Raw genomic sequence first — 27,384 nt, 5'->3', positions numbered from 1 at the left:
TCAGAGAAGCTTGTCTGGCTCCTTTCACCCTCCCTCCTGCACAGGCCTTGCTGAGATGTGTCCTGGGCAGGGCAGTGAGCAGGAAGGAGAGACTCCTCACATGATCCAGCTTATTCCTCCCTTTCACCCCTTCCCAAAGCAGCACACTGCAGTAAGAGCAGAAATGCAGGCGGAAGGGGGCCAGCGGTGGGCAAGAAGAGCTCTGCTCCTCGCCATCCTCTGGGCTACTGCACACTTGCCTCCTCCAGGTGCCTCTCTGCTCCAGCGTGTCCCAAGGGCCACAGGTAGGTGGACACTGGGGTCAGCTGCCCCCGCTGCTGCTGCCACAGAGGGAGGGACGAAGGGACAAAGAGTGGGAGATCTCACTTGACTCACTTTGGCTTATGCTCGCTCCTCTGATTTTAAGCATTTGGAATAATTTCAAAGACTTTTGATCCTTCGAGTAAGTTCTCAAAGATAGCTCAGAAATCATTTATAGACATCATGAAGCAGGCAAGTCTCCAGTTTTTTATTGTTGGAGACTTTATCATGAAAGAGAATCTTCTTTCGTCTTAGAAATTCTCTCTGCAACAGTGGAGGATTCTTCACAGGCCTGTGGACAGCCTGGCCTCTGAAATGGGAAAATGAAATTGTACAGATAGTAGGAATCTTTCTATCAGAGATACAGTTTCTCTTTGAGGAGGAGGAGGGATTCAGAATTCCCTTTTGGAAATAAAGCAGACAAGGAAGAGTGATCTCATGATTTTCTTTTTTCTAATTCTTTTACCATCATCAGCTTATTTCATTAAAGCTCCTTTTTGGGCTCCAAAGATTATTTTTTTTAAAAGCTCTGCAAAGCTCTACATCATTTATACATTTTCACCAGGGTTCTTAAAATGCCACCCAGTTACTGCATACTTAGCGTTTTCTTAAGGAATTTCTCTTCATGGCCTTGGAACAAGTGACACAAGCATACTTCAAATTTTCACCTTCTTTTCCTTACCAGGAAATAGCACCCAATGTGTTATTTCTCCATCACTGGAATTTCCTGAAGGGTTTTTCACAAAACAGGAGCGCACAGATGGAGGCATCGTGATCTACTTCCTAATTATCCTTTACATGTTCGTGGCCCTGTCTATCGTCTGTGACGAGTACTTCCTACCCTCCCTGGAAATCATCAGTGAATGTAAGTGGCTGGAAATCTCCCCTAAAGCTTCCGAAATAGTTGTGCCACACATACGTGGCTGTCTTGAAAAACAGCTCAGCAACAATTTAGTCCATCTCAACTGGTTGCAGAGCATAGACTTCTGTGTTTCGGGGCCCTACCTTAAAAAAACTGGCCTGCGTGTGGCTTTTCTTGGTAGTTAATGTGCAGCAGGGCATCTTATTTAAATGAGTACCCAGCAAGTACTATTATAATGACTATCTCCAGAAACTCTCTGTCTACTATACTGCCCGGCTGGCTGTTTGTTAGTAAACTGTTTCGAGTTTTCACATATGTGTATTTGGTGTGTACTCCTAAGACAAAGCATGCCTGATGCTTGCCACTTTATACTTTAAAAAAAAATGTTTTTTTCAGTTTTACTCTAAAATTGTTTAAAGTTTTTTTAAAGGTAGATGGTAAACAACATTAAGGACTATCCTCCCCCTTTACCTTTCTCAGCCTTCTGCTAGTAAGGAAACTAACCGATGTTTATGAACCAATAAACAAATAAATCCTGCATCCTATGCAAAGTGACCTCAGGCATCAGATTATTGTAAATTGAGTTTTACTAAAAATTAAGTTCAGTTACTGTTTTCTGAATGTAAGATCTGCTGGGCCAAGCCCCTCTCTTCCATCCCTTCAGCCACGTGGATCACCCAGAACTCTGAGCACAGAGCTTTCATTGGTATACTGGCTTCTTAAAGTCAGGATATCAATGATGATTCATTCATGCCATATACAACAAAAGTGCCAGCAGAAGTTTCCAGTGTGTCTCCAGCTTGGTGAGTGGAGATGGCTGAGCATGCTCACCTCAGAGAATGTCAAAATTAAGGGGTAGGTTTCGAACTGCATGCTCACAGGAGTGCACAGAAAAGGTACCCTCTCCCCCCACCAAACAGACACACACACACACACACACACACACACACACACTGCTAGCATTTCTTCCCAGAAAGAGAGAGCTAGAACAGTAACTCTCTCTTTTCCCATGGCCCCAGACCCCTACCCCCGCTTAACTGCTAGTGATTTTCTCTCCTGTTCACTACATCACTGCAGTATCTTTAAGACCTAAAACAGGACCTAGCAAGAACACAGGCTCTCAACATGAAACTGTTTAAAGAAAAAAAATTCATAAAACAGGTCAGCGTAAGTTTGTTATAGTTATTATCATTTAACATAAGTAGGTATAAAAACAGCCATTTTTATATTGACATTCCATTTTACATCACCACTGATTCTTTTTTTACTACAGATTAAATTACTTTAACATAGTATTTTTACTGAGACTGATGAAATGCAAGAAAAAAAAGAAAGAAAAAAGTAAAATCACCTACATTTTCATCACTCAGATTCCTCACAGTCCCCATCTGGTGTATTTCCTTTCAGGCTTTTAGATCTAGCTATAGACAGAGTTTGAGTTTTTTTTCTTTTCCCTCATATATTATTCTGCACATTTCCCCATATTATTAAATACTCTTCAAAAACATAATTTTTAATGGTAGCATGATTTTGTAAATTACTTAAGTACCTCACACTGGGTTTTATACATAGTAGGTATCCAGTAGATGTATCATGATTTTTTAAAATTATTGATCTCTTTAGACATTGTGGGGTTTTTTTTTAATTCTTATTCTAAGAAATGTTGTGCTCATACTTGTATAAAATCTTTGCAAACTTCTCTGATAATTTTTTGATAAAGATGCTCAACTATGCATATTTCAAGCTTTATTTTATACATTACCAAAAACACTTCACAAAAGGTGTACCAACTTAAACCTCCAGAATTGTGCGATAGTTTCCATTCCAGAAAACCATGAATAATAGCATTTCAAATGTCTTTGCTAATTGCTTTAAAATGGAATTTCACTTTATAAAATTTGTATTTATCCTATTATTTGTGAGATTGAACATTTCATATTTATTGAAATTTGTGGTTTTGCTTTTTTGCTTTTTTTATTCATGTTCTAATAGGAAGGGATTTGTCTTTTTCTTATTGATTCCCAAGACTTTTCTTTTTTAATATAAGGATACTTATGGGGCAGCGGTTGGCTCAGCGGTTTAGCGGCGCCTTCAGCCCAGGGTGTGGTCCTGGAGACCCGGGATCAAGTCCCACATCAGGCTCCTGCATGGAGCCTGTTTCTCCCTCTGTCTGTGTCTCTGCCTCTCTCTGTCTCTCATGAATAAATAAATAAAATCTTTAAAAATATATATATAAGGATATTATCCTTTTTCTAATATAATTGTTATATCCTATGCTTTTCCATTGTTTGCTGTTTGCATTTGTATTTTATGTGTTTATCCCATTGAAGTTTACAGATCTTTAAGTAAATTTATAAATATGTTCCTTTATGATTCTCCTTTTGGTTTTATACTTAGACATTTATCCCCAGGTCATAAAAATTGTCATATTTTCTTTTACTTGTAGTTTCTTTTTTTTTTTTTTTTGACATTTCTTTCTTTCACTGAGAACTTGTTTTACTATAGGATGCATTGCAATTTTTTCAGAAAGTTGATCGATTTTCATATACTAAATTCATATATATACACATATATATTCATATATACATATGTCCATAAATAAATATATATGTGTGTGTGTGTGTATATATATATATATATATATATATTTGTACATCTGCTTCTATACTCTTAAACCTCTAATAATCTATTTGTTTGCCCTTGTGCCAGGACTGCACCTTTAATTAGAAAACCTACATACGTCATGTTAACTATACTAACAATATATTTTATGTATTTATTTTATTTTTAAAATACTTATTTATTTTAGAGAAAGAGAGCTCAAACAGGAGAGGCGCAGAAGGAGAGGGAGAGAGAGAACCCAAGGAGACTTCATACTGAGCTCAAAGCCTGATACAAGACTTGATCTCATGACTCCGAGATTATGACCTGAGCCGCTGGGGCACCTGGGTGGCTCAGTCAGTTAAGCTTGCAACTCTTGAGTTTGAGGATTTTTCTGCACATGTTTTCTGCACATTTCCCCATATTATTAAATGTTGGTAATGGTCTCAGGGTTGTGAGATTGAGCCATGTTGGCCTCTGAGCTCAGCATGGAGTCTCCTAAGTTTCTGTCTCCCTCCCTCTCTGCCTCTCCCTAACCGCCCCCCCGCCACCCTTCTGCCCCAGGCTCACACACTCTCTCTTTCTCAAAGATAAACAAATAACAAATAAATATTTAAAAACAAAACAAAACAAAAGCTAAGAAATTTTAAATTCAAGGCACTTTGTGCCACCTTGAAAATCTCTCTTCCTGGAAAAGAAAAAGTCCAAATTTTTTTTTTCTTTTTGTTTTCACATTTCCAAACAATGACTTGACTAAAAGAATAAATTCATCAAGAATTTTGTTTATAAAAAATTGTCTTGGGAGTGGTAAATAAATAACTTTTCTAGCCCTGCAGAAGAGACTGCATTAAAATTTGGATTGCTACTTCAAAATAATCTTCATTAAGTGACTTCATTGAATATTTATGATAATGACTTCTACCAGGCCACTTGTGGAATATTTTGAAACATCATCAGCAGACAAGTGAATCGCTCTTTGCTCTGAAATATAATACAGTAGCTATTATGAATGTGTAAATTCAGAACGTGGCCCACAATTCTGATGTGTGGGAGGTGCGGGGTGGGGTGTAGTCCCCCCAACAGGAAGCAATTCTGATGCTATTTACCCAGAGGATAGTATCAGATTCCAGACTGTCCCCTCCTTTGGTCCTCACTGACTCAGATGCCATTTGCAAGCCCAAATTATTACCTGTGCTTCTGACTGACTGGCTGTTGGGAGTTCCAATGACACCCTTTTTGGGTTTCAAATACCAGGCATAAGTCTGGGTTGTTACCTATACTTCTGACCACTGGCTATAAATCATAGGTTCCCCCATGACCCCCTCCTCGGGTTCAAGTAATTTGCTAGAGTGGCTCACTGAACTCAAGATAAATATTCTCCTTACCTAGCTTACTAGTTTATTATTAAAGAATATAACTCAGGAACAGCCAAAGGTGGAGAGATGCCTGGGCAAGGTACTAGAAAAGGGAGCAGAGCTTCCATGCCCTCTCCAGACATGTCACTCTCCCAGCTCTCCAAACCCCATCTTTTTGTTTTTTTTTTTTTTATGGAGGCTTCATCACATAAGCATTATTGATTACATCATTGAACACTGGCAATTGGTTCAGCTTCCAGCCCTTCTCCTTTCTGTGGAGGCTTGGAGGTAGGACTAAAAGTTGCCACCCCCTAATCACATGGTTTGTTCCCTTGGCAACCAGCAGCCATCCTTAGATGGTGACCAAAATATACTTCATTAACATAACAAAAGACACCTTTGTCACTCTCCATATTTAGGAATTTCCAGGGCTTTGGGAGCTGTGAACCAGGAACTATGGATGAAAAGCAAATATATATTTTTTTATAATCAACAATATCACAGCCCACCTCCTGGTCTTCACACACATATCCCCCTAATGCCAAAACAATCATAGCAGTCAAAAGATACTGGCACAGGGGAGCACCTGGGTATTTCAGTCGTTGAGCATCTGCCTTTGGCTTGGTCATGATCTCAGAGTCCTGGGATCAAGCCCCACATTGGGGGTCTCTGCTTGGAGGAGAGTCTGCTTCTTCCTCTCCCTGTGCCCCTCCCCACTGCTCATGCACATGTGCGCGTGCGGGTGCCCTCTCTCTCTCTCTCTCTCTCTCTCTCTCAAATAAATAAATCATCTAAAACAAAAAACAAAACAAAACAAAAAGATACTGGCACATTACTAGACCCTCATTCACTCCTTAGTAACTAACCACCCAGTCCACCATGCCGGTCTAGATCAAGGGCAGCAAAGTCACTAGCAAGACCCTCTCCCTCAGTCCATTCCTGATCACACAAAGCAAGGTCACTCTGGCGCACTGAGTAGTGAGCTATTTTTATCACAAGCGATATGGCTGAATTCACTATTAATCCCAATTTGGAAAAAAAAAAAATCCCAATTTGGCAGAGGGGATGAAGGTACATCCTATCCCATGGGGCTCTCAGGAATTGTGACATAAAGGTTAAAAACATAGTTACAGTTTCCGGCTCAGCAATCCTCCCTGCTTCTAGACCTTGTAACTACAAGGACCAGTGCATCTAGCAGGAGGGCAAAACAAACAAAACGAAAGTTGAGGTGATGTGAGGAAGAAAGAATATAGCAGCTTCCCTTCCCGCTCTTGCCCAGATCCACCAGAAAAAAAGCAGCTACCTCGTGGGGCCACACCTTCAGGACTCCTCATATTGAGGGTGAGCACACACTGGTGAAGACTTGTGAGCCAGTCCTTCAGGCCTTTTTCTTCCTGTTTTCAATAACCAATGTTTCAGTCAACCACTCCAATTCTCTATCAAATTTATCTCTCTGCCCATTGTTGGATATTATGGGCTGTAAAATGTAAAAAAATCGTTCCTCAGTCTGAAGAAGTGATGGTCAGTAATCCAAATCCATGTAATATCTTCTGCTCCTGTTCTTTTGTAGTATTTTGAGCATTTGCATCTAACACCAGGGAAGCAAAGCCCAGTCTGGAGGCAGCGAATACTCCTGTCAGGACCCACTGGTAGCCCCCAAAGGCCACCAGCATCAATCTCACTTGCCAGCTACATTCAGGACCTTCTCCCCAGGGAATCTACCACATAGCCATCCACAGTCTCCATCTCTCTTGTTGGTAGATAGAGCAGCTCTTATTGGCATTTTGTGCTTCAGAGGGTGCAAGAACAATGTGTCTGGTTTCAGCCCATCTTTGCACTACTGCAGACCCTCCTGTCTATTCATTTCATGGACCAGTCAGCCATCTCAAGGGAGCATACAGGGATATCTACTTATCTATTTCAATCGCCTTCCAAACTTGGAAGGGCATTCTTCTTATAGGCTTCTTCTCTAGAACACCTTTCAAATGTTCAGAGTGATTTCCACAGGGTTATGTCTTATATGGGCACACCTTTAGTACTCAGGTTTCTATTGCCTTTCTAATCTGATCATACAGCCAGGCCAATGGACACTGTCCCAGAAACTTCTCTTCTCCACCCACTTCCCATTTTACCCACTCTTGCACAAAAGGTCCTCAGTGAGGGGTCAACCCAAGGGACCCTGGCCCCTTTGGGAATCTTTGACTCATCTGCCTGACCACTGCCCCAGGTGACTGCTGGTCCATTTTCTCATAGTAATCTCTACCTTCCAGTTTTTAAAATTTCCCAGACAGAGGTAAATACAGCAGAATTGTTTGGGGTCCTTTAATGGTGGGTGACCAATACTGGGTCCCACTGGCCCACAAACCTTAGGTTATGCTGCATTAAACTTTTGTTTATACCCCATCAATGTGTTCTTTATTCATCCCATTCTCTAGTAACCATCTAAAGATTTCCACCCTGCTGGGACAAGTCCCACCACTCTCCTCTTTCTGATTCCTTTGTTTTGTCCCTTTCTATATTTGCTTTGTTAATGTATTTCTTAATAACCTTCTAGAAATTTTTACCTTCTTCCAAACAGTCCCTTAACTGGTCAGGAAAGGGCACAGAACTTCCACCCTCTTTGCACCTCCACATATTCACCAACATGGGAGCTCTCCAGGAAGGTCCTTTTGGATTTTATGGAGACTTCATTACATAGGCACGACTGAATAAATCATTGACCATTGGCAACGGATTCAACCTCCAGTCCCTCTCTCCTTCCTAGACGCCAGGGGTGGGATTGAAATTTGTAACCCTCTAATTACAAGGCTGGTTCTTAAGTGGGACCCAAAAGTCATCTTGTTAACGTTAGCAATAGATTCCTTCATCACTGGGAATACTTAGGAAATTCCAAGGGTTAGGGAGCCTGAGTCAGTAACTGTCGCTGATTATATATATGGGAAATAATATTTTTGGTCAACTGAGTGACCAAATATATATTTCTTATAAATCACAATATTACATGGGTGATTGACGGATGCCCATGTTGCTGCTAAATCTTCTTCAGCCGCTAGGAATTGACCCTGGTCTTGAGTACTGAAAATCCTGGTAACAAAATGAGATAGAAATAGTACTGGCTCAATTCATTTTTTAAATGGCTATAAATTATTCTGCCATTTCTCCTTTCAAAGTCTAGCTTGGTCTCATCCAAATTAGAACATCAACAATAAAAAACAATTTCCCTGGAATTTGTTTACAGCCACAGAAACTGGCATCAGAGAAGTCTGCAAATGCTTTTACACTTCCCCATAGTTCTTTGATGAGCATTGAGTTGTAATAATTCCACACATTTTGTCAACTAATAAGGATTAATATAATCCTGAAAACAGTTTACTGAAGCATTCCACAATGTGCTGCAGTGTTATTATTCATTTATATATTTATTTATTAACTATTTATCATAAAACAATTATAGAAGACCAAGCATGGTACTAAATTAAATAGAGATGGTTTCATTTAGTCTTCACAAAAACCCTACCAAGTCAGGACTATAGATTATTGGTTTTACTGATGAGAAAACTGAAGCTCAGATAACTGCTTAAGACTACACAGCCTGGGTGCGCCTGGGTGGTGGCTTAGTCAGTTATGTGTCAGACTCTTGGTTTCAGCTCAGGTCATGATTTCATGGGCTGTGGGATTGAGCCCCACCTCAGGCTCCTTGCTCAGCAGGGGGTCTGCTTGAAAGATTCTCCCTCTGCCTTCCCCCCTCAACCCGCCCCCACCCCTCCTTGTGCTCTCTCCGAATCTTTAAAAGAAAGACTACACAGTCTGAACATTGCAGAGCCTGCTCTCTCTAATGCCAACCTCCAAGAATGTTCTCAATTGCTGTATAATATTACACATCGTTATTTGAGGTTAGCTGTCATAATATGGTTGTTTTAGAAGAACTGTTCTTTTAAACAGTCTTAAATGGTGTTTTTCTATCAAGGGCACTGGAATTTTGACCAAAAGAATATATCAAATACCTCTTATTACTTTTTTTTTTTAATCTTTTTTTGTTTTTATTTTTATTTATTTTTTTTAATTTTAATTTATTTATTTATGATAGTCACAGAGAGAGAGAGAGGCAGAGACACAGGCAGAGGGAGAAGCAGGCTCCATGCACCGGGAGCCTGACGTGGGATTCGATCCCGGGTCTCCAGGATCGCGCCCTGGGCCAAAGGCAGGCGCCAAACCGCTGCGCCACCCAGGGATCCCCTACCTCTTATTACTATGGAAGAAGTATACTACAAAATAAAGAGAATCTGCTGAATTCCTAAAAAATAAAAAAATAAATAAATAAATAAAAAACAGTTTAGACTTTAGGCAACCTGTTGGAGGTTGTAAATTAATGTTATAAACACTTGCCCACAGTACAATAATTAGATTCTGAGGCCTAAGCATTTTGTCTAGGATTTCTATGAGTTCATGGGACCTAATCATCATGTATGATGCAATGACTTTCTGTAGGGTGCATACTCTGAGTCCCAACTTAGAACATGAAGGGAGAATTGGCAGAATCCAGGCCCACCCCAACCCTATCACCCCATCACCCCCTCTTTAACTCACCAGCAATGGTTTGTTTGGTCAGCAGAAAGGTCTTCAGCAAGATGAAGACTAGAGGGGCTCAGGACGGGAGTTTCTGTGGAGAGGACGAGCAGGAGGTCGTGGATGGCAGAGCCTCTCACTGATACCCTTGCTGGGCCTTTCTCTGCCTGTAGTTATCTATATTGATCTGGCAATTTCTTCTAGAGCCACCACCACCTGCGGCTTCTTCCAGCAAGGATCTTTGCTTTCTCCTTGCCCTACTCACGATATCACAGAAGTCACACGGGCTCTCCTATCCATCCCACATAACCTCTGTTAGACAATCTGAGATATTTTGCTGTCATCTTAACTTTGTAGCACCCATACAAGAAAAGGCTGTTGCTATACTCTCTTCTTCTAATCCCATCTTCTTTCACATCCATTTAGGTACTATAGGAAAAGAGGTTAATGATGATTCTCTGAACATAGAGGAATGATGTGAAATTAATTCCACATCATAGAGGGAATAAAAATCACCCTCTAGTTGTCCAGAGCATTTTACCTTTGATGAGAAGACCTAGTTTCTGAATTGGGAAATAGGATGAAGATTCAGGGGAAGGGGCTAAAAAGTGTCATCAGAGGTAGAATGTTATTTGAGCTCAATGGTAAAGAATAAACTTAAGGGAGCTCCCTCATCCCCACCAGCTGTGTTCCTCTAGACTCATACTTGGTGTATATGCTGAGGTGTGTGTGTGTGACAGAGACCCAGGGAAGGAGACAGTTCATAGAGCTGTGTGCCGAAACAGGAGGAAATATAAGTAAAATGCTTATACAACAACCTAGCATATACAGTAAACATTCACTAAATATTCATTATTACATAAGAACACAGACTATAATCCTTTACTCAGCAAAGATGGAAGCACAGAAGGTGAGTGATCAAAGTCAGTATGAGTATGTTTGGGGGAAAATACCAAATCTAGGGCGCATCTGCTAGAGCCTGAAAACTAAGTTTAAGGCAAATAAAGGAAGTACTACCTTCACAAGGTAGGAAGTAAGTTTATGAAACCCACTCTTTTATCTGACCTAACAATCCTTGTGGCAACTTTAAATGATACCTCAAATATCTTTGGAATATTCTGTTTAGAGTTCCTTTTATTTCTCTTACATTAAAATCCGTACTATTTTATTCTATCTTTGGCAATCTTCCCTTGTTTAAAAAGTGATATCTTTATATTTCATTTAAATATAATATTTCATATATTATAAATTAAAATATAATGTAAACCATAATAGCTTATAGCCCAAATAGATGGTCTCTCATCTGTACAAGCAGTTCAGTTTTAGAAACAATAAAATTTCAGTATAAAGCCAAAATAAATCCTTTTTATGTATCCTTTTGGTAGGTAATGGGGCTCTCTTAGAGATATCTAACCACTGTTTAGAGCAGCTTCCTTTACCTTTTTCCAAGCTAACTACATAGAAATCTGAGGACCCTTTGGGACTGGCCCAAAGTCCACCATAATCTGGCTAAGACACTTTTCTTTTTAAAGTTACACTAACATACTACTCAGAAATACGAATCCCTCCATCATGCCAATCCTTTGAGGTATAACATGTCTTAAGTGGAAATTATCTTAATAAGGTATTGGGGAAACATACTTAAATAAAACATTTAATTTTTTATTAAAAATTTATTTGTATTCATTCTGCTTTGAACTAATGTTTGCCCATGTTCATTTCAATGTTATGTTTCAGAAATAGACAATAAGAAAGAAATGCAAGTTTTAATTCCACGTAGAATTGGTTCTAAATTGATAAAATTGAAAGAGAGCTGAATAATTCCGTGAGTGTGGCATTTGGATAGCCTACAGTTTCAGGGGATTGTTTGATTCTTAATCCTCATGAAATTTACAGAGGCAAAGCCTTCCCAAAGAACAAAGAATCTAAGAATAGTGCTTCCTCCCTGCCACAAAGACACTCATCCTCCTCTTATGAGCATTTTCATCCTGTTTTTCTTTCTGTTTTTTTTTTAAGATTTTATTTATTTATTCATGAGAGACAGAGACAGAGAAAGAGAGAGAGAGAGGCAGAGACATAGGCAGAGGGAGAAAGGCTCCGTGCAGGGAGCCTGATATGGGACTCGATCCCGGGTCTCTGGATCATACCCTAGGCTGAAGGCAGCGCTAAACCACTGAGCCACCCGGGCTGTCCTCATCGTGTTTTTCTTTTCTCTCTAAGTTGTGGCTTCTTTGGATTGCACCTAAATCTACCTCAGGTGTCTGGATCTAAATAAGTGCCAAGTCGTCTGGGTGTATTACCAAGATGCTACTGCAGAAACAGGCAATAATAATAATAATAATTGTAGTAGTAGTAGTAGTAGTAGTAATAAAGCCATGCATTAATCTCTTCACTTTACCTATATGGATAACTGAAAGAGGAGCTTTCTAGAGTAAAAAAGAGCTAGGTGCCCATCCCATCTCTGCAATTACTACCTATATGACCTTGGGCAAGTTACGGAGTTAACACCGAGATAACTGTAAGGTCTGGAGATAAAATGTCTTGTGCATATGTTATTGATAGGCTTAGAGCAGGTGGAAATTCACTATAATACTATAGGCTGGGGGTTGGTGGGTGTCCTAAGTGGAATTAAGCCTTTTAAAAGCATTATGTAGGGTTTCAGCATTTATTCCATCAGAGCTTAGAAAAAAATGTGAAGTGGGTAACTATAAAAAACTCAAGATGTTTGTATTTATTGTTTAAAAAACATCACGGAATATATATATATACACACACACACACACACACACACACACACAGTGCATTGAGAAGCTAGGCATTTAGTCCAATGATGCTAAAGCTTTACTCAAAAAATTTCTAAAAATATATTTAAAATTAATGTCAGAACCAGTTTTGCAAATCATAAAAAAAAAAGCCAGTTTGCTGTCACACTTCATTTTGGACCCAAAATAAAACTACACAGAATGACTACTACCATCCAAGTCACTAGAGTTGGGTCTGAATGACCTTTGATCAGTTCCAAAACTTAAATCCAAATCCATTCACAGAGCATGAAAATTTGCTATCACTGGAGACTTTCTAAAATTGTGCCAGAGGATGCCAAATCACATATATATAGCTTATGCTTGTAAGTCTGTTAAAATATGCATCAGGAAAATGACTGGGAATACATTAAAATGATAGCAGTGGTTAAAACACAATGGTAATCCCCTTCTATATTTCCACCCTATCTCCTAAATTTTCAATAACGTAGGGGTTTTTTAATTAAAAGAAACTGATTTTAACAATAAGAGTATAGAGTCTGAAAGCACAGAATCTATGTTCTATATTTTGATAAAAATTGATAAAATTAGAAGATACCTCAAAGATCATGTCATCCAATACTCCATTTTACAGATGGCAAAACACAAGTCTTGTCTGAATGACTTGTCTGAAGTCACATACTAAGGCAGGGCCAGAATACAGGTCTCCATTTTAAACTCTTCCTACTATATTATATTTCCAAAAGAGAGTTTTCAAAAACTGTTATAAGCTTTTCAACACGGCATCAGAAAAGAGAACATGCTTAAGAAAAAGCCTGATGAATTTTGGTCCAAGTCGTGGTCCCCATGGACCACAGCTCATTATCATGAAGTTGCACTTTATATAAACAATGTAATGACATCTAAACCTATAAAGAAAACTCACCTTGAACGGTTCTCCTATATCCTGAAGGAAATGTGATTATTCCTTTAGAGTAATAAAGAGGAAAAAAGTAATAGCTCTGGGGGGAATAAAACCAGAAAAATTTATCTTTAATAATAAACTATAGCAGAGAGAAATGCTACCCAAAGGTCAGTGAAGACAAAGTCACTCTATTCTAAAGTTCAAAGGTATAAACCATTTTACAAAATATGCTTAGAACCTTAAGATATAACTTGTTAAAATATCTTTGAAATTTTATACATCCATCTTTACAGAATCTTTCCTTTCATAACTCAATTAGAGCCCAGTGAATAGCAACAAGCTTTATCGTTACTGCCTTTTGATAGTGGAAGTGTTCAGAAGGGCCACTTATTTTTCCCACCTTGCAACAAACAGCTCAATAGATCACCTTTTCCCTCCTGAGATTGAAGTTTTCTAATGAAGTGTTCTTCAGCTAGCATTAAGCAAAGATTGGTCATACACTCTTCAGCTGCACCAAGTTTGAACATTTAGTTCAAAATAAAGCATTTTGTTTTTTCAACTTCATCCACATGAATGATCAGTTCTGATCTGATTAGAAAATTCATGATAATATCCAATATCATTAAATTGATACATCCTCTGGAACATGCTGGAAAACTTCCAAAGTATCCCTGACTCCTGGTAACTATTATTTCCCCTAGGAATGACCAGAATGGAGGTAGTTATATGCCCATGCCAAGAATCAGGGAAGAAAATAACTCAGTCACCCATCATGATATAATTGGCTTGCCCGAGTGCCATTTTTATGTTGTGTTTCTGTGGTGAAATAGAAATAGCACTAGATTTAGAAACAACAGACTCAGGGTTTATGCCTTAACTCCTCACATCGAAGGTCTTTACTATCCATGTAACTGAGTTACTTAACTTCCCGGACCTATGTCTTCATAGGTAAAATGGAAATACCACCACTCATATCTGAGGATAACTGAGATTTTTAAATTATGAATATGAAAGTGAATTGTATACCATGATAGTAAGATATCATTTATTTCATTCCTAAAATGAAAACAGTTAATTACAGAGCAATACGCTTTATCATACTATATTTTAAATTTTATGGCCAATTTGTCTTACTACACATCACAGGGATGGATGGATGGATGGATGGACGGACGGAGAGACAGATTCTAACCAGCAAAAGAAATGTTATGAAATATGTTCCACAAAACAGGACCTCTCTACCTTCATTCATTACTGCAACATGTTCATCAAGCAACATGACCAAAGGCAAAACAGTGAGGAATCATTCAACTATCCTAACAGAACTTTTCACAACAGAGGCCTAAAAGGTGGCAAGAGAGCTCAACCTCCAGCTAGTTGGGACTCTGAGGCCAAACAACCCCAAGACAAAAAAGATAACTGGGGCTGGGATCATTGACAGGCAGTGTGTGGATGACTTTCCAAGCACTTCCCATATCTTTCAAGATAAAGGCCAAAATCCTTGCTAGGATTTACAAGTCTTACATGATCTGGCCACTTACTACCTTTCACCTTATCACCTACTGCCATCCCTTCACACTTTTTATTCCAGACACACCAGCCTTTTTCTGTTTCTTGACCACCCAGGCTGGCCACCACCGTGGAATCTTTGCACTCACTCCTGCCTAGAGCACTATTACCTCAGGTTCAGGAACACCTCAGGTATTGCCGGTTTGGTTCCAGACCACCACAACAGTGCACAAATACCACAAATAAAGTGAGATGAATGTTTTGGTGGCCTAGTGTGTTAAAAAGTTATGTTTATATTGTGTGCAATAGCATTATGACTAAAAAAGATGTTCATACCTTCATTTTAAAATACTTTGCTAAAAAAATACTATTATCTGAGATGTCAGTGCTGGTAGAGGGGCCTGCCTCAGTGTTGATGGCTGCTGACCTTGGATGGTGTTTGCTGGGGTGGCAGTGGCAATTTCTTAAAATAAGACAATGACCTTTGCCACACTGATAGACTCTTCCTTTCATGACCAATTTCTCTGTAGCGTGCAATGCTGTTTGATAGCAATTTACCCACACTAGAATTTCTTTAAAAATTGGAGTCCATCCTCTCAAACCCTGCTGCTGCTTTATCAACTGAGTTTATGCAATATTTTCAATCCTCTGTTGTCATTTCAACAGTCTTCTCAGCGTTTTCACCAGGAGAGGATTCCATCTCAAGAAACCACTTTGCTCAGCCATAAGAAGCAACTCCTCATCCATTGTAGTTTTATCGTGAGATCGCAGCATTCAGTCACATCATGAGGCTCTACTTCTTATTCTAGGTCTCTTGCTATTCTTACCAATTCTGCAGGTACTTCCTCCACTGAAATCTTAAACCCCTCCCTCAGTTATCCATGAACGTTGTAATTAACTTCTTCCAAACTCCTGTTCTGTTGGTATTTTGATCTCCTCCCATGAATCACGAATGCTTTTAATGGGATCTAGTATAGCGAGTTCTTTCCAGAGGTTTTCAATAAACTTTGCTGGGATCCATCAGAGTAATCATTATCTATGGCAGCTACAGTCTTACAAAATATCCTTCTTATAAATAATAAGACCTAAAAGTTGAAATTACTTCTTAACCCATGGGCTGCAGAATGGATGCTGTGTTAACATGAAAACAACACTCATCTCATACATCTCCATCAGAACCTTTGGGTGACCAGGTGCATTGTCAATGAGCAGTCATATTTTGAAAGGAATCTTTTTTTCTGAGCAGCAGGTCTTTTTTTTTTTTAAATAAAAAGATTATTTTATTTATTCATGAGAGACACAGACTAAGAGGGAGAGGCAGAGACATAGGCAGAGGGAGAAGGCTGCTCCTTGCAAGGAGCCCGATGTGGAACTCGATCCCTGATCCCGGGATCACAACCCCAGCTGAAGGCAGGCACCCAACCGCTGAGCCACCCGGGCGTCCCTGAGCAGCAGATCTTAACAGTGGGCTTAAAATATTCAGTAGACAATGTTGTAAATAAATGTGCTCTCATCTAGGCTTTGTTGTTCCACTGATAAAGCCCAGGCAGAGTAGATTTAGCATCATTCTTAAGGGCCCCAGGATTTTCAGAATGGTCAATGAGCACTGGATTCAACTTAAAGTCACCAGCTGCATGAGCTCCTAACAAGAGTCAACTTGTCTTTGCAGCCTTGAAGCCAGGCTTTGACTTCTCCTCTCTAGTTATGGAAGTCTTAGAGAGCATCTTCTTCCAATAGAACACTGTCTTCACTGAAAATCTGTTGTTTAGTGTAGCCACCTTCATTAGTGATCTTAGCTAGATCTTCTGGATCACATGCTGTACCTTCTACATCAAGACTTGCTGCTTCACCTTGCACTTTTATGTCATGGAGATGGCTTCTTTCCTTAAATCACATGAACCACCTCTAGTGGTTCAAACTTTTGTTCTGCAGTTTCCTCACCTCTCTCAGCCTTCACAGAATTAAAGAGAGTTAGGGTTTTGCTGGATTAGGCCTAGCTTAAGAGTATATTGTATCTGGTTTGATCTTCTATCCAGACCACTAAAATTTCCTATCAGCAATAAGCCTGTTTTCACTTTCTTACCTTCTGTGTGTTCACTGGAGAAGCACTGGTAATTTCCTTCCAGAACTTTTCCTTTGCATTAACAACTTGGCTAGCTATTTGACAGAAGAGTTGTTACCTTTTGGAGCATCTCTGCTTTCAACGTGCCTTCCTCACTAAGCTTTTATCATTTCTAGCTTTTGATTTAAAGTGAGAGATCTGTAACTCTTCCTTCTTTCCCTTGAACATTTAGAGCCCATAGTAGGGCTATTCACTCTCCTGGTTTCAATATTGTGTTTCAGGGAGTAGGGAGGCCTGAAGAGAGGAAGAGACAGCAGAACAGTCAGTTGGTGAAGCAGTCAGAACACACACAGTATTTATCAACCAAGTTCATTGTCTTGTATGAGTGTGGTTCACGGTGACAACAAACAATCCCAATAGTAATATCGAAGATCTAACAACAAATTTTGCTTATCGGTTTCTTTTCACTAGAATTAAAGTTCCACAAGAACAGAAACATTTGGCTGTTTTTTCTGCCATATTCCTAGCACTTAAAAAAAGCATCTGGCATAGTACTCACAAAGTGTAACAAGTAAGTGAACGATACCCAGATGTTCCAGTTCCCAATGACTACTTAACCAATCACCTCCAAATTAGTGGCTTAAAACAACAGTCACCATATTACCTCTCACAGCTTTGAGGATTTACTGGTCTCAGTTGGTAGTTCTAGCTCGAGATCTCTCATGCAGTGTAGAAGACTGGAGTTATCTGAAATCTCTCTCCCTTTCACATGTCTGGTGCCTGGGGCAGGGAGATTCAAAATTTGGGGGCTGAAATAGTAGAGGTGCATCAGGCATCTCTTTCTGTATGGGCTTTTCATGAGGCATCTCCGGTGTCTTTATGTGGTGGCTTAGGGCTCTAAAGCAAAGGTCCCCAGAGAGAGAACGGTAAGGAAGTTTTGTCACCTTTTATATCCCAGCCTCAGAAATGTCATGGCTCTGCCATATTCTGTTAATCAAGTCAGTCACGGGAGACATAAACTCTACTTTTGGGTGGGGGGGTGGAGGTGGAAAGGGCAAAGAATGGAAAAGTTCTCGAAAATCACATGGATGCAAATATTGTAGCCATTTTTGTAAAATGCAATCTGTCACACCACCAATAAAAAAGCCTGCTACTTCTATAGCCTACTTTTTAGTCTACCAGTAAAGCCTGGTTGGGGATTTCGGATGCGACCTTGTCTCAGCCTCCCCAAAACAAGGTAGTTTTTCAGCATGGCTTTCTCTTTTCCTTCCCATAGTAGATCCCTTAGCTCTAAAACTGAAAAAAGCCAGAAATATTAAGACTCTCATCCCAGCAATCACTGAAGATAATGGATTTGCATGCTTGTTAAGTCTGGGGGATATACACCAGCTATTTGAATGGTAGTATTTTCTTGTATTTCCTACTCTAGAGCAAAGTCTTAATGGCTGTATGTTTTAAATCAATAGATTCTAATTATACAATAGTAAATCTTATTTGGTTTCTGGTTAACTAATTTCCTCTCATTTATGTTGACAAGGTTGGAATTGCCAATTTGTGAATAATCTCCTTTAATTCAGGTTTGCTTACACATTTTAAGAACTACCAATGTTCACTTTTTCCTCCTCTTTCAAACTGGATTATGACTCCTGAAATACTTTATTTTCCCAAATCTTATTGGAGCACTGTTGACAGTGTCATTTTAAAGCAGTCATGCTGTCGCTATACACCTACAAGCTGCGCAGCTAGGAAGGAATCTTTTCTGGGTGCCACGAAATCTAGTAACTTGGCATTTACAATAAATACCAAGTCAGAGCATAGCTCCAATAGTCCCTGGCCTCTCTCCCTTTCCATGGAAGTAATGAATTCATTGAGAAAGCAAGGCACTGGATTCCTCTAATTTTTTAACTGCATGTTTTATTTTTCCAGTTTGTCACTGTGAGTGCTTTTCTGTGAAGCCGTAGATTTGAATATTTAGGTATAGGGACATACCCTTTCATTTGCCACTTTAACATAATTTTATTTGTCTTCAGCCCTTGGATTGTCTCAGGATGTTGCAGGTGCAACTTTTATGGCAGCCGGTAGTTCAGCTCCTGAGTTAGTTACTGCTTTCCTGGGTAAATATTGCTTCTTATATTTTCTGCTTACTCAATGTGATTTTCTCTTCAAGTCTAGTAACACTAACTTAGCAATTAACTTGCTCATAGGTGTATTTATCACAAAGGGAGATATCGGCATTAGTACCATCCTTGGATCTGCAATGTATAACCTCTTTGGCATCTGTGCAGCTTGTGGCTTGTTATCTAACGTGGTATGTAAGAAAATGTCAACGCATTTATTGTCTTGACAAACTATAAACTGTTTATAGTCTAGAACAAACAAGGCACTAGTAATGTGTTCAATCAAATTTATTAATCAGTAGAAAAACATGTATTCCATTTAAAGTTAACCCACAAATAGCTCTTGGTCAAATTTATGAAAACCAGAGTAGGTTTTGAAACACAATTTTTCTTAAAATTCCTTTTTCTCTAAGCAAAATGCAAAAGATAACAATATTTAACTACATACAATTCCAGTATTATGCTAAGCATGTACTCAAAGTTACAGTGTAATGGAAACAGTAAACTGTCATTTTACAGGTCTCAACGCTATCATGTTGGCCCCTATTCAGAGACTGTGCAGCATATGCAATTAGTGTAGCTGCAGTTCTTGGCATAATATTCGACAACCAAGTTTACTGGTAAGCTTGAAATAACCGTTACTCTTATGTAAAACACAATTACAGAGAGGATTTTATGAGATTCCAATGGTTTAGCAATGTTTTCTTCAGAAATGTTATTTCAGTCGCTTCTCAATTACCTGCCACTTCTAGAACATTTTTTTCATATGCCTCTGAGCTAACTTCCTCATCACAGTTGCCAGTTGGGTTTTTCCCTTCTTTGAAATTTCTTTAGTCATGTCAGTTTCCTTGTCTCACTAATCACTGGATATTACCAATCTTCCTTCATCCCACTGCCTGTTCAGAAAGTCTTCCCTTTGTCCACTCAAGCCCCATCAGTTGGGTCTTTCATCTATTGGGTTGTTTACTTTGCCTTTGTTAGAAGTGCTCATGGTCACAGAATTGGAGAGAAATTAGGGAGGAAGTAAATTTTAAAATCTAGATTCTTCCAACTTTCTAATGTTCATTTAGCAAGAGGAAGTACAGCCTTCTTCCTCTGAGAATTAACAATATTTAGGTATTAACTGTTTGCTTTCTTTGTAACCTCCCAGTATCTTGCCGTTTCAAGAAACTGAAACAGAGACTGACTCAGTGGGTAGCTAGTAACTTTTTCAACTAGTAAGAACCAGGTCTCTACTAGGCGTTAAAACACTATGCTAGGAATCATAAAGGATAGAGAAAAATGTACAATGCACAGCCACACAGGTTGTGCACTGCACAATGCCAGAGGATACCAGAAAAATAGAAAACAATGTAAATGGCACCCTTCTGGAGAACTACAACTTATCAACCCTGCATAATACCTGCTGACGAGAAACTTAAAATCTAGCAGGGAGAACAATTTCTAAATGAATCATCCTAAAATCTGGTCTGTCTTCCGAAGAAAGACCAATGGATATAGCAAGGATCCTTCTGAGACTCAGCAGTTGTCTCTATGGAGACAATGACTATGAGTATCCAAGCTTATACTCCCTCCATTAGGGAAATCAAGAACTCTGTGCTTTCAGCTGTAGCAAAAAATCACTGGTTATAAAATAAGAGGTAAATGACAGGTTCAAATGTAATGGTATTAGCTAATCTTAACTCTTTAGGAAACCAGGGTACAGGGCAACAGTTCTCAGTGCCTAAGGTACAATTTTATTTTAAAGACTATCCTCGTTTTCTTGTATAAATATAAGCCAAATTCAGTTACATCAAAATTTAAAAAAAAAAAAAACTCAGTAAATTGAGAAGTCCCAAAGCCTCATATATTCTGAATATTTTACATAAAATTCTTATACCAGATTTGAATAGACACAGCTGAAATGAACTAACATTCTTTTATAATCACTATACATTTTGGAGGATGTTTGCTGCCAATGAACTGAGATGAAGAATGCCCATTATTCATTAACTTTTATTCTGAAAATCCACAATTATTTTCAAAGCATTTTTTATGCCTACCATTGAAAGAATCTCTAAATAAAGATGAGTTTATAATTCTTGGTTTTAGTTGAAATGCAGAAAGGATTGTCAAGCCTTCATCAATAAATTTCTAATAATGCTGTACCCAAGTTTGGACAAATCTTAGAAAACCAAAATATATCTAGAAATGTTCTTTGCTTATTCTATTGCTATGCCAGAAAATTATTAAGCAGGTACTGCTCAAAAGCTATTAATTCTTTAAAAAAAAAAAAACTTTTGTTTTTAATTTTAAAACAAAGTTTTCTAATTTATAGGTATGAAGGAACTTTACTGCTTTTGATATATGGATTATATGTTTTGGTGCTGTGTTTTGACATTAAAATTAACCAATATATTATAAAGAAATTCAGTCCTTGCTGCACCTGTCTTGCTGAAGCTATGGAGGAGAGAAGTGAACAACAGCCACTGATGGGATGGGAAGATGAGGGTGAGCCATTCATCCGTCGGCAATCAAGAACTGACAGTGGGATATTTTATGAAGAGTCTGGCTACTCTCAGCTTCCTTTAAGTTTACATGATCTAAGTCAGGTTTCTGAAGGTAATAAGCCCATCATGCCCACTAGTAAGTCTATTCACTAGAAAAACTTAAGAATCTCATTTCAATTCAGCAATTACTACACACACTTATTATGTAAAACATACCGTGGAGATTCAGAAGTGAAGAAGAGGTGGTCCTATCCTTAAGAAACTTCCAATGCTGTATGGAAAAAAGAAAATAGCTAACATATGAAGGTTTAAGTACAGGAAAGAGAAAAGTGTAACTGTAGCTCCTAAATGGGACAGATTGTATAAAATTTGATGGCTACACAGGCATGATTATCACAGAAAAGGGAACATTTAAACTGAGCCTTGTAGAATTGATCAGATTTTAACTGATGACTTGATTTATGACCAGTAAGTAACAGCTACGAAGTTTATTATGTAAACTATGATGTAGAAGGGGTAGAAGGGTAAAGTATGTTCTGTAAATTAATGCCAAGGAATTAATATATGAGCAAAAGGCCTATTCATGTACTAGCATACCTGGAGCACAGAATGTACACAATAAGGAAGCAGGGAAAAGGTAGATAGGAAAGAATAGGATAGGAAGAGTCTTAAATGCTAGTATACAAGTCTCTGCAGGTTTATGAAGCAGGAAAATTAGAGGATAAAAGAAATGGAAGTCTGTAAGAAGCTACTAAAATAGCTGATGTGTTTGGTAGATGCCTAGATAAAGGAAAGTAGGAATAAAAAAGACAATGCAAAGGAAGTATCAACCAAGACGAGGCAATAGAAGGACCAGAAAAGGCCAGGAAAGGGAAAAAGAGAAAATTCTGAGGCTTTGTTTATGATTGATTGAGAAAATGGGAACAACACTTGGAATTTAAGAAAAAGGAATGGTATGGGAAAACATTTGAGTTTTAAGTATGTCATTTGAAGCAGTAGCAAAACATTTAGATATTGAGTAGAAGTCAAATTCATCTATGGCCAGAAATAGAAATTTATACGTTAGCTTCTTACAAAGTGGTTGTATGAAACAGATTCTAAATTTACCTAAGTACATTAGGAAGGGAAGTTATTCTAATTTACTACCTAAAAAAATTAAACAAAACTTCTTCCCTTCTTACAAAAATTATACTTTTTAGCCTTTCAAGTGGTACATATTGCTAAGTTGAATTTTATAACAAGAAATTCAAAAGGACCATTCTAAATTTTTTCATTACACTGAGATTATATCTAAAATTTACTTGGTGGCCCACTGGCTGAGGCTTGGCAAATTTTTTTATGAGTTATTTTACTAGTATTAGTTGTAATATAAATTTGATCCAATATATGGGTACATTATTTTGTAAATGCCATGCAAATTTTAAATGATTTTAAAGTGAATGCTTGTTTTTATCGAATGTATTATTGTCTTCCACTAACTTAATAAAACGTACTGTATAAAGGAACATACTCAAGTTTTAGAAGTTATATTGTAGGTTTCATGCTAGTTGCTATTTTCTTAAAGGTTCTTCATAAGAACTGTAGTGAGTTCCAAATTTAGTAAACTAATGTTAAGAGAGAAATATGAAGCAAGCCTCCAAAATTCACTTACAATGAAAATTAGAATGGAATATTCAACTTAAGAAAAAGATTATGCTATAATTATTTTATATGTCCTAAGTATGTATGCATTGTCTTATACATAGGGCAGGCTAGAAACATCAATACTGAGGAAGAAAGACAAGTATAATAGTTATAATAGGTAGAAGTCAGGTTAATACCATAAAGCAAAAAAAGTTACTAAAAATTACCATCCACACTGTAGAAAACCAAAAGAAAGTCCAACCAGTACTTCATAAACATTACGTCCAATATATTTAGTGGATGACCCAAGATTTTCATGGATTTAAGGCCCCAAAACAAGAAATGCTGAGTATAACATTTTATACTGTCTGCCCTAAAGTCTCAATTAGTTTCTTTTTGCCAGCAATATCAGTAATGAGGTATTCAAATGTTTTAAATAGCCTCTTAAAAACTGATACAGCTAATTTATTTCAATATAGCTTTCTAAATGGACATTTCCAACTTAATTGGCCATTTGAGAAAACTCAGAATCATTTATTTTTTTCCTCAACAGATCCACCAAGTGTTTTCAACATGCCTGAAGCAGACTTAAAAAGAATTTTTTGGGTACTATCCCTTCCTATTATTACCTTACTTTTCCTAACCACACCAGATTGTAGAAGAAAATTTTGGAAAAATTATTTTATGATAACCTTTTTCATGTCAGCACTGTGGATATCTGCATTTACATATATCTTGGTTTGGATGGTCACAATAACTGGTATGTATCTTTAGTACAAGATCAAAATTTATAAAGAAAATAATTAGTTTTATAGAAGAAGAAACTGCATATATTCACTAAAAGTAATCTAGTTACAGAGGAAATTTCTATTTCAGCAAAGACTAAAGATATAGAAAGATAAAATATTAATATACCAACAAGATCAATTCAGGGTTTGTAAGTTGCATATTACATTATCAACTATATTCTCAGTATTGTATAGGCCAGAGTTAAAGGCCACGGGATCTTCTTATAAATGAAATTAAATACACAGGATATCTCTCTATTACACTAATAATTAAATCACACTGTATGAGGTCCACAATACTCTTTATACTGAATTCCATTCCATAATGAAACATAAGAAAGGAGGCAGCATTTTGAGATAACAATGTGAGCTCACTGTTTAACTGGATTGCATTTCATTTTGCTTTTTAATATGGACATATAAACAAACTATGAAATGGGTGAAAAGGGCATAAAATAAAATTTAAATTTAGGTTCTACTATCTTCATGATTAAAAATTCAATCTTACTGCTTGGCCATAATCAGCTCTAGTCCCACAGAATTCCAAGGAAAAAACTGAATATAAACATAGGGGAAAAAAATAAAAACTTCTCCCAAAAAGGTTAACTTGGGCATATCAGAGGTGACCCAACTTATTGCCTGTGTACCCAAACAACCAAGTCTCCTGTTTTTGCTAGTGAAGTTTTACTGAACATAATCAAACCCATTCATTTAATCCATTTATACATTATCTATGGATGCTTTCACACTACAGTGGCAGAGGTGAATATCTGCAACAGAAACCATATAGCCTGCATAGCCTAAAGTAAGTACTACATGGCCCTTTACAAAAAAAGCCTGCAGATCTCTGACTTTTCCCAAGTTAATATATGACTTAAAATAGCATGCTAGCAAAATATCAGAATATTTCTTATTTTTAATGAGAAAGATGAAAGAATCCAATTAGCTTACATATTAAATCTCTCCAAATTTTCTCAGCCAGATATTTGACAATAGGAAATCAGTTAAAGAGCAAAATCAAGCAATATTATAGAACAGCCCCTAAGATGATAAATACTAGTGTTACTTATGTACATATGAACTCTGGCAAACCAGTAACAAAAAATTAACAACCATTATTACAATTCCAATATCAATATATAAAGCATGCAATAAACAGCTACTTAAAAAACATTCTAAAGTAGTTTTCAATTGCAACATTAAAACAGTAGTTACATGTACTTTTAACTTCCCTGATTATGTCCCAGAATGAACACATTTCTGTCAAATATTGAACTGATACCAAATTTAACAGAATTAATAAATTGGGACCATAATGTTAGGAAGACTCAAGTAGAACCCTATTTTTGTTTTCCTTTTTTAAGGTAGATCATCAAAGTAGGACTTAAAAAACATGTACCATCTTAACACATTTACAGGTTAAAAATAGCTAAAAACAATTTACTTAATCCTGATCACATTAAGAGTTTGAAAAGGACTGATCTTATTAGCATATATTAAGCAACAGCCTTGATGAGATAACAGTGAACATCCAAACCTTCTGTAAGCATACCAGGGTAGAAGAATTACTCCTTAGAATTCTATTAAATATCTTTGGCAGTCATTAAAAATTAATGATACCTGGGTTTTTCAATTTACCAATCTTATTCAAATATTTTGCTAGGTAAAGTCTAAGTACATATTAGTTGTGAAACCTAAATGTGCCTGTTTTCTTTTTGTTGAGAAAGGAATTATCTGAAATAAGATCTGCAACTTGTAGTATCTCTGTTTATTACAGGGGAAACTTTAGAAATTCCAGATACAGTAATGGGCCTTACTTTATTAGCAGCAGGAACAAGCCTGCCAGACACAATTACAAGTGTGCTGGTTGCAAGAAAAGGTAAGAACTAGGCCCCTCAAGCTGCAATGCCCATTCTTCAAGACTGGCTATTCTGAAATACACTGAGCAAAGGTACCTTTAAAGATATTTATTTCCTCAGTTAACATACTTTTAAGAAAAAAAAAAAAAAAGTGACTCAAAAGGAAGGATTTACTATTTAATATCAGAGTAATTTCACTAAATCTAATCCCCCAAATAATATTTATCTGAAATGTGCATTAAATCATAATTAACCATATTAAATTAGAATGAAAAGCAACAAGTAATCTATAGACCTTATTAAAAAAATGGTTTAATAAATAAAGATAATTATTATTAAATAAATGTTAAGACTTTAAATACTAACCCCCCAAATTAAAAAATACAAATTCAGTAAGACTTTTGTTCTAATATAACAATTTTCCAAAACCAACAAACAAAAAAATTTTCCAGTGTTTTTTTATGAAGCTTATTAATAAAATACAGTATTGGTGTGCACATTTTAACAACATGTTTTTTCTGCAGGCAAAGGAGATATGGCTATGTCTAACATCGTGGGATCCAACGTGTTTGATATGCTGTGCCTAGGTGTTCCATGGTTTATTAAAACTGCATTTATAAATGCATCAGCTCCTGTAGAAGTGAACAGCAGAGGACTAACTTACATAACCATCTCTCTCAATGTATCAATTATTTTTCTTTTTTCAGCAGTTCACTTCAATGGCTGGAAATTAGATAGAAAGTTAGGAGTAGTCTGCCTGTTATTATACCTGGGGATTGCCACATTATCAGTTCTATATGAACTTGGAGTCATTGGAAATAATAAAATAAGAGGCTGTGGAGGGTAATATTAATAGTGTTATGTGGAAAATGTGAATGATGGGAGAGGGAAGAGAAGGAAAACTCCACTTCTTCATTTAAGTCAAATAAAAAAGATCCTGAACTTTAGAATCTAAAACTTACTTACAGTAATTCTTTATCACCAAAGAAAAGTAATTTAAAACCAACCCAAATCACATCCTAATTTGCCTGAGCCCTTTCTTTTCAAGGACAATTACATATATAAAACGGAAGTTTTGAAAAAATCACCTATGTTTTACCTTACAATAAGTTGATAAAAGCTGAGAAAACTTGAACAAACAAATCCCACTATGTAGTAAAGTAACAAGAAGAAAAATGGCTTATTTCATTAAAAACAGTATAACCATTCATTTGAACTGAATGACCGACTTGCTGTCTTTAAAAACCCAAACTTGAGATTAACAAAAATCACAGTATATTTCACACTATACTGTTAAAAGCTGGTGGGAGATTTAAAAGTTCATTTTTACAGCTTTTGTAAGCATACAGTATTACTAAAAAATGACTTTTTACTAGGAGATTCAGCAAAACAGATGTAAGAATGTTCCAACCGTGGTTTGAAATTATGCATTACGATCCAGGCGAACATCAATTTCTCTGCCACTGATTTTTATGCCATTCATTATTCTGCAGGCTTTTTCAGCTGATTCTGGGGAGTCAAATCTGACCGTTCCACAACCTTTTGACTTTCCATTCTCCATTTTTATTTCTGCAAACATTACATGAC

General features: G+C 37.3%; 2 protein-coding genes across 6 annotated transcripts in view; one reads left to right on the top strand and one right to left on the bottom strand.

The window, feature by feature from the left end:
• The first annotated feature begins 163 nt into the window (after positions 1 to 163).
• SLC24A5 (solute carrier family 24 member 5) lies at positions 164 to 26,644 on the top strand. The gene is made up of 9 exons (XM_041744433.1): positions 164 to 284; positions 986 to 1,165; positions 18,952 to 19,035; positions 19,126 to 19,229; positions 19,558 to 19,658; positions 21,356 to 21,639; positions 23,704 to 23,910; positions 25,716 to 25,817; positions 26,322 to 26,644. Exons 1-9 carry the CDS (start codon positions 164 to 166, stop codon positions 26,642 to 26,644), a joined length of 1,506 nt encoding a protein of 501 aa, XP_041600367.1.
• MYEF2 (myelin expression factor 2) overlaps positions 23,899 to 27,384 on the bottom strand; it is a 33,684-nt gene continuing 30,198 nt past the window's right edge. For 3 of the 5 annotated variants that reach the window (XM_041744429.1, XM_041744428.1, XM_041744431.1), the window contains one exon: positions 23,899 to 27,384. In XM_041744429.1, the coding sequence (XP_041600363.1) occupies positions 27,221 to 27,384 (164 nt within the window). In that variant the 3' untranslated portion in view covers positions 23,899 to 27,220. The other 2 variants (XM_041744432.1, XM_041744430.1) reach the window with 2 other exon arrangements.

This window comes from Vulpes lagopus, chromosome 2, assembly GCF_018345385.1.
Source record: "Vulpes lagopus strain Blue_001 chromosome 2, ASM1834538v1, whole genome shotgun sequence".
NCBI lineage: Eukaryota > Metazoa > Chordata > Mammalia > Carnivora > Canidae > Vulpes > Vulpes lagopus.
This window is presented reverse-complemented; position numbering and strand designations above follow the sequence as displayed.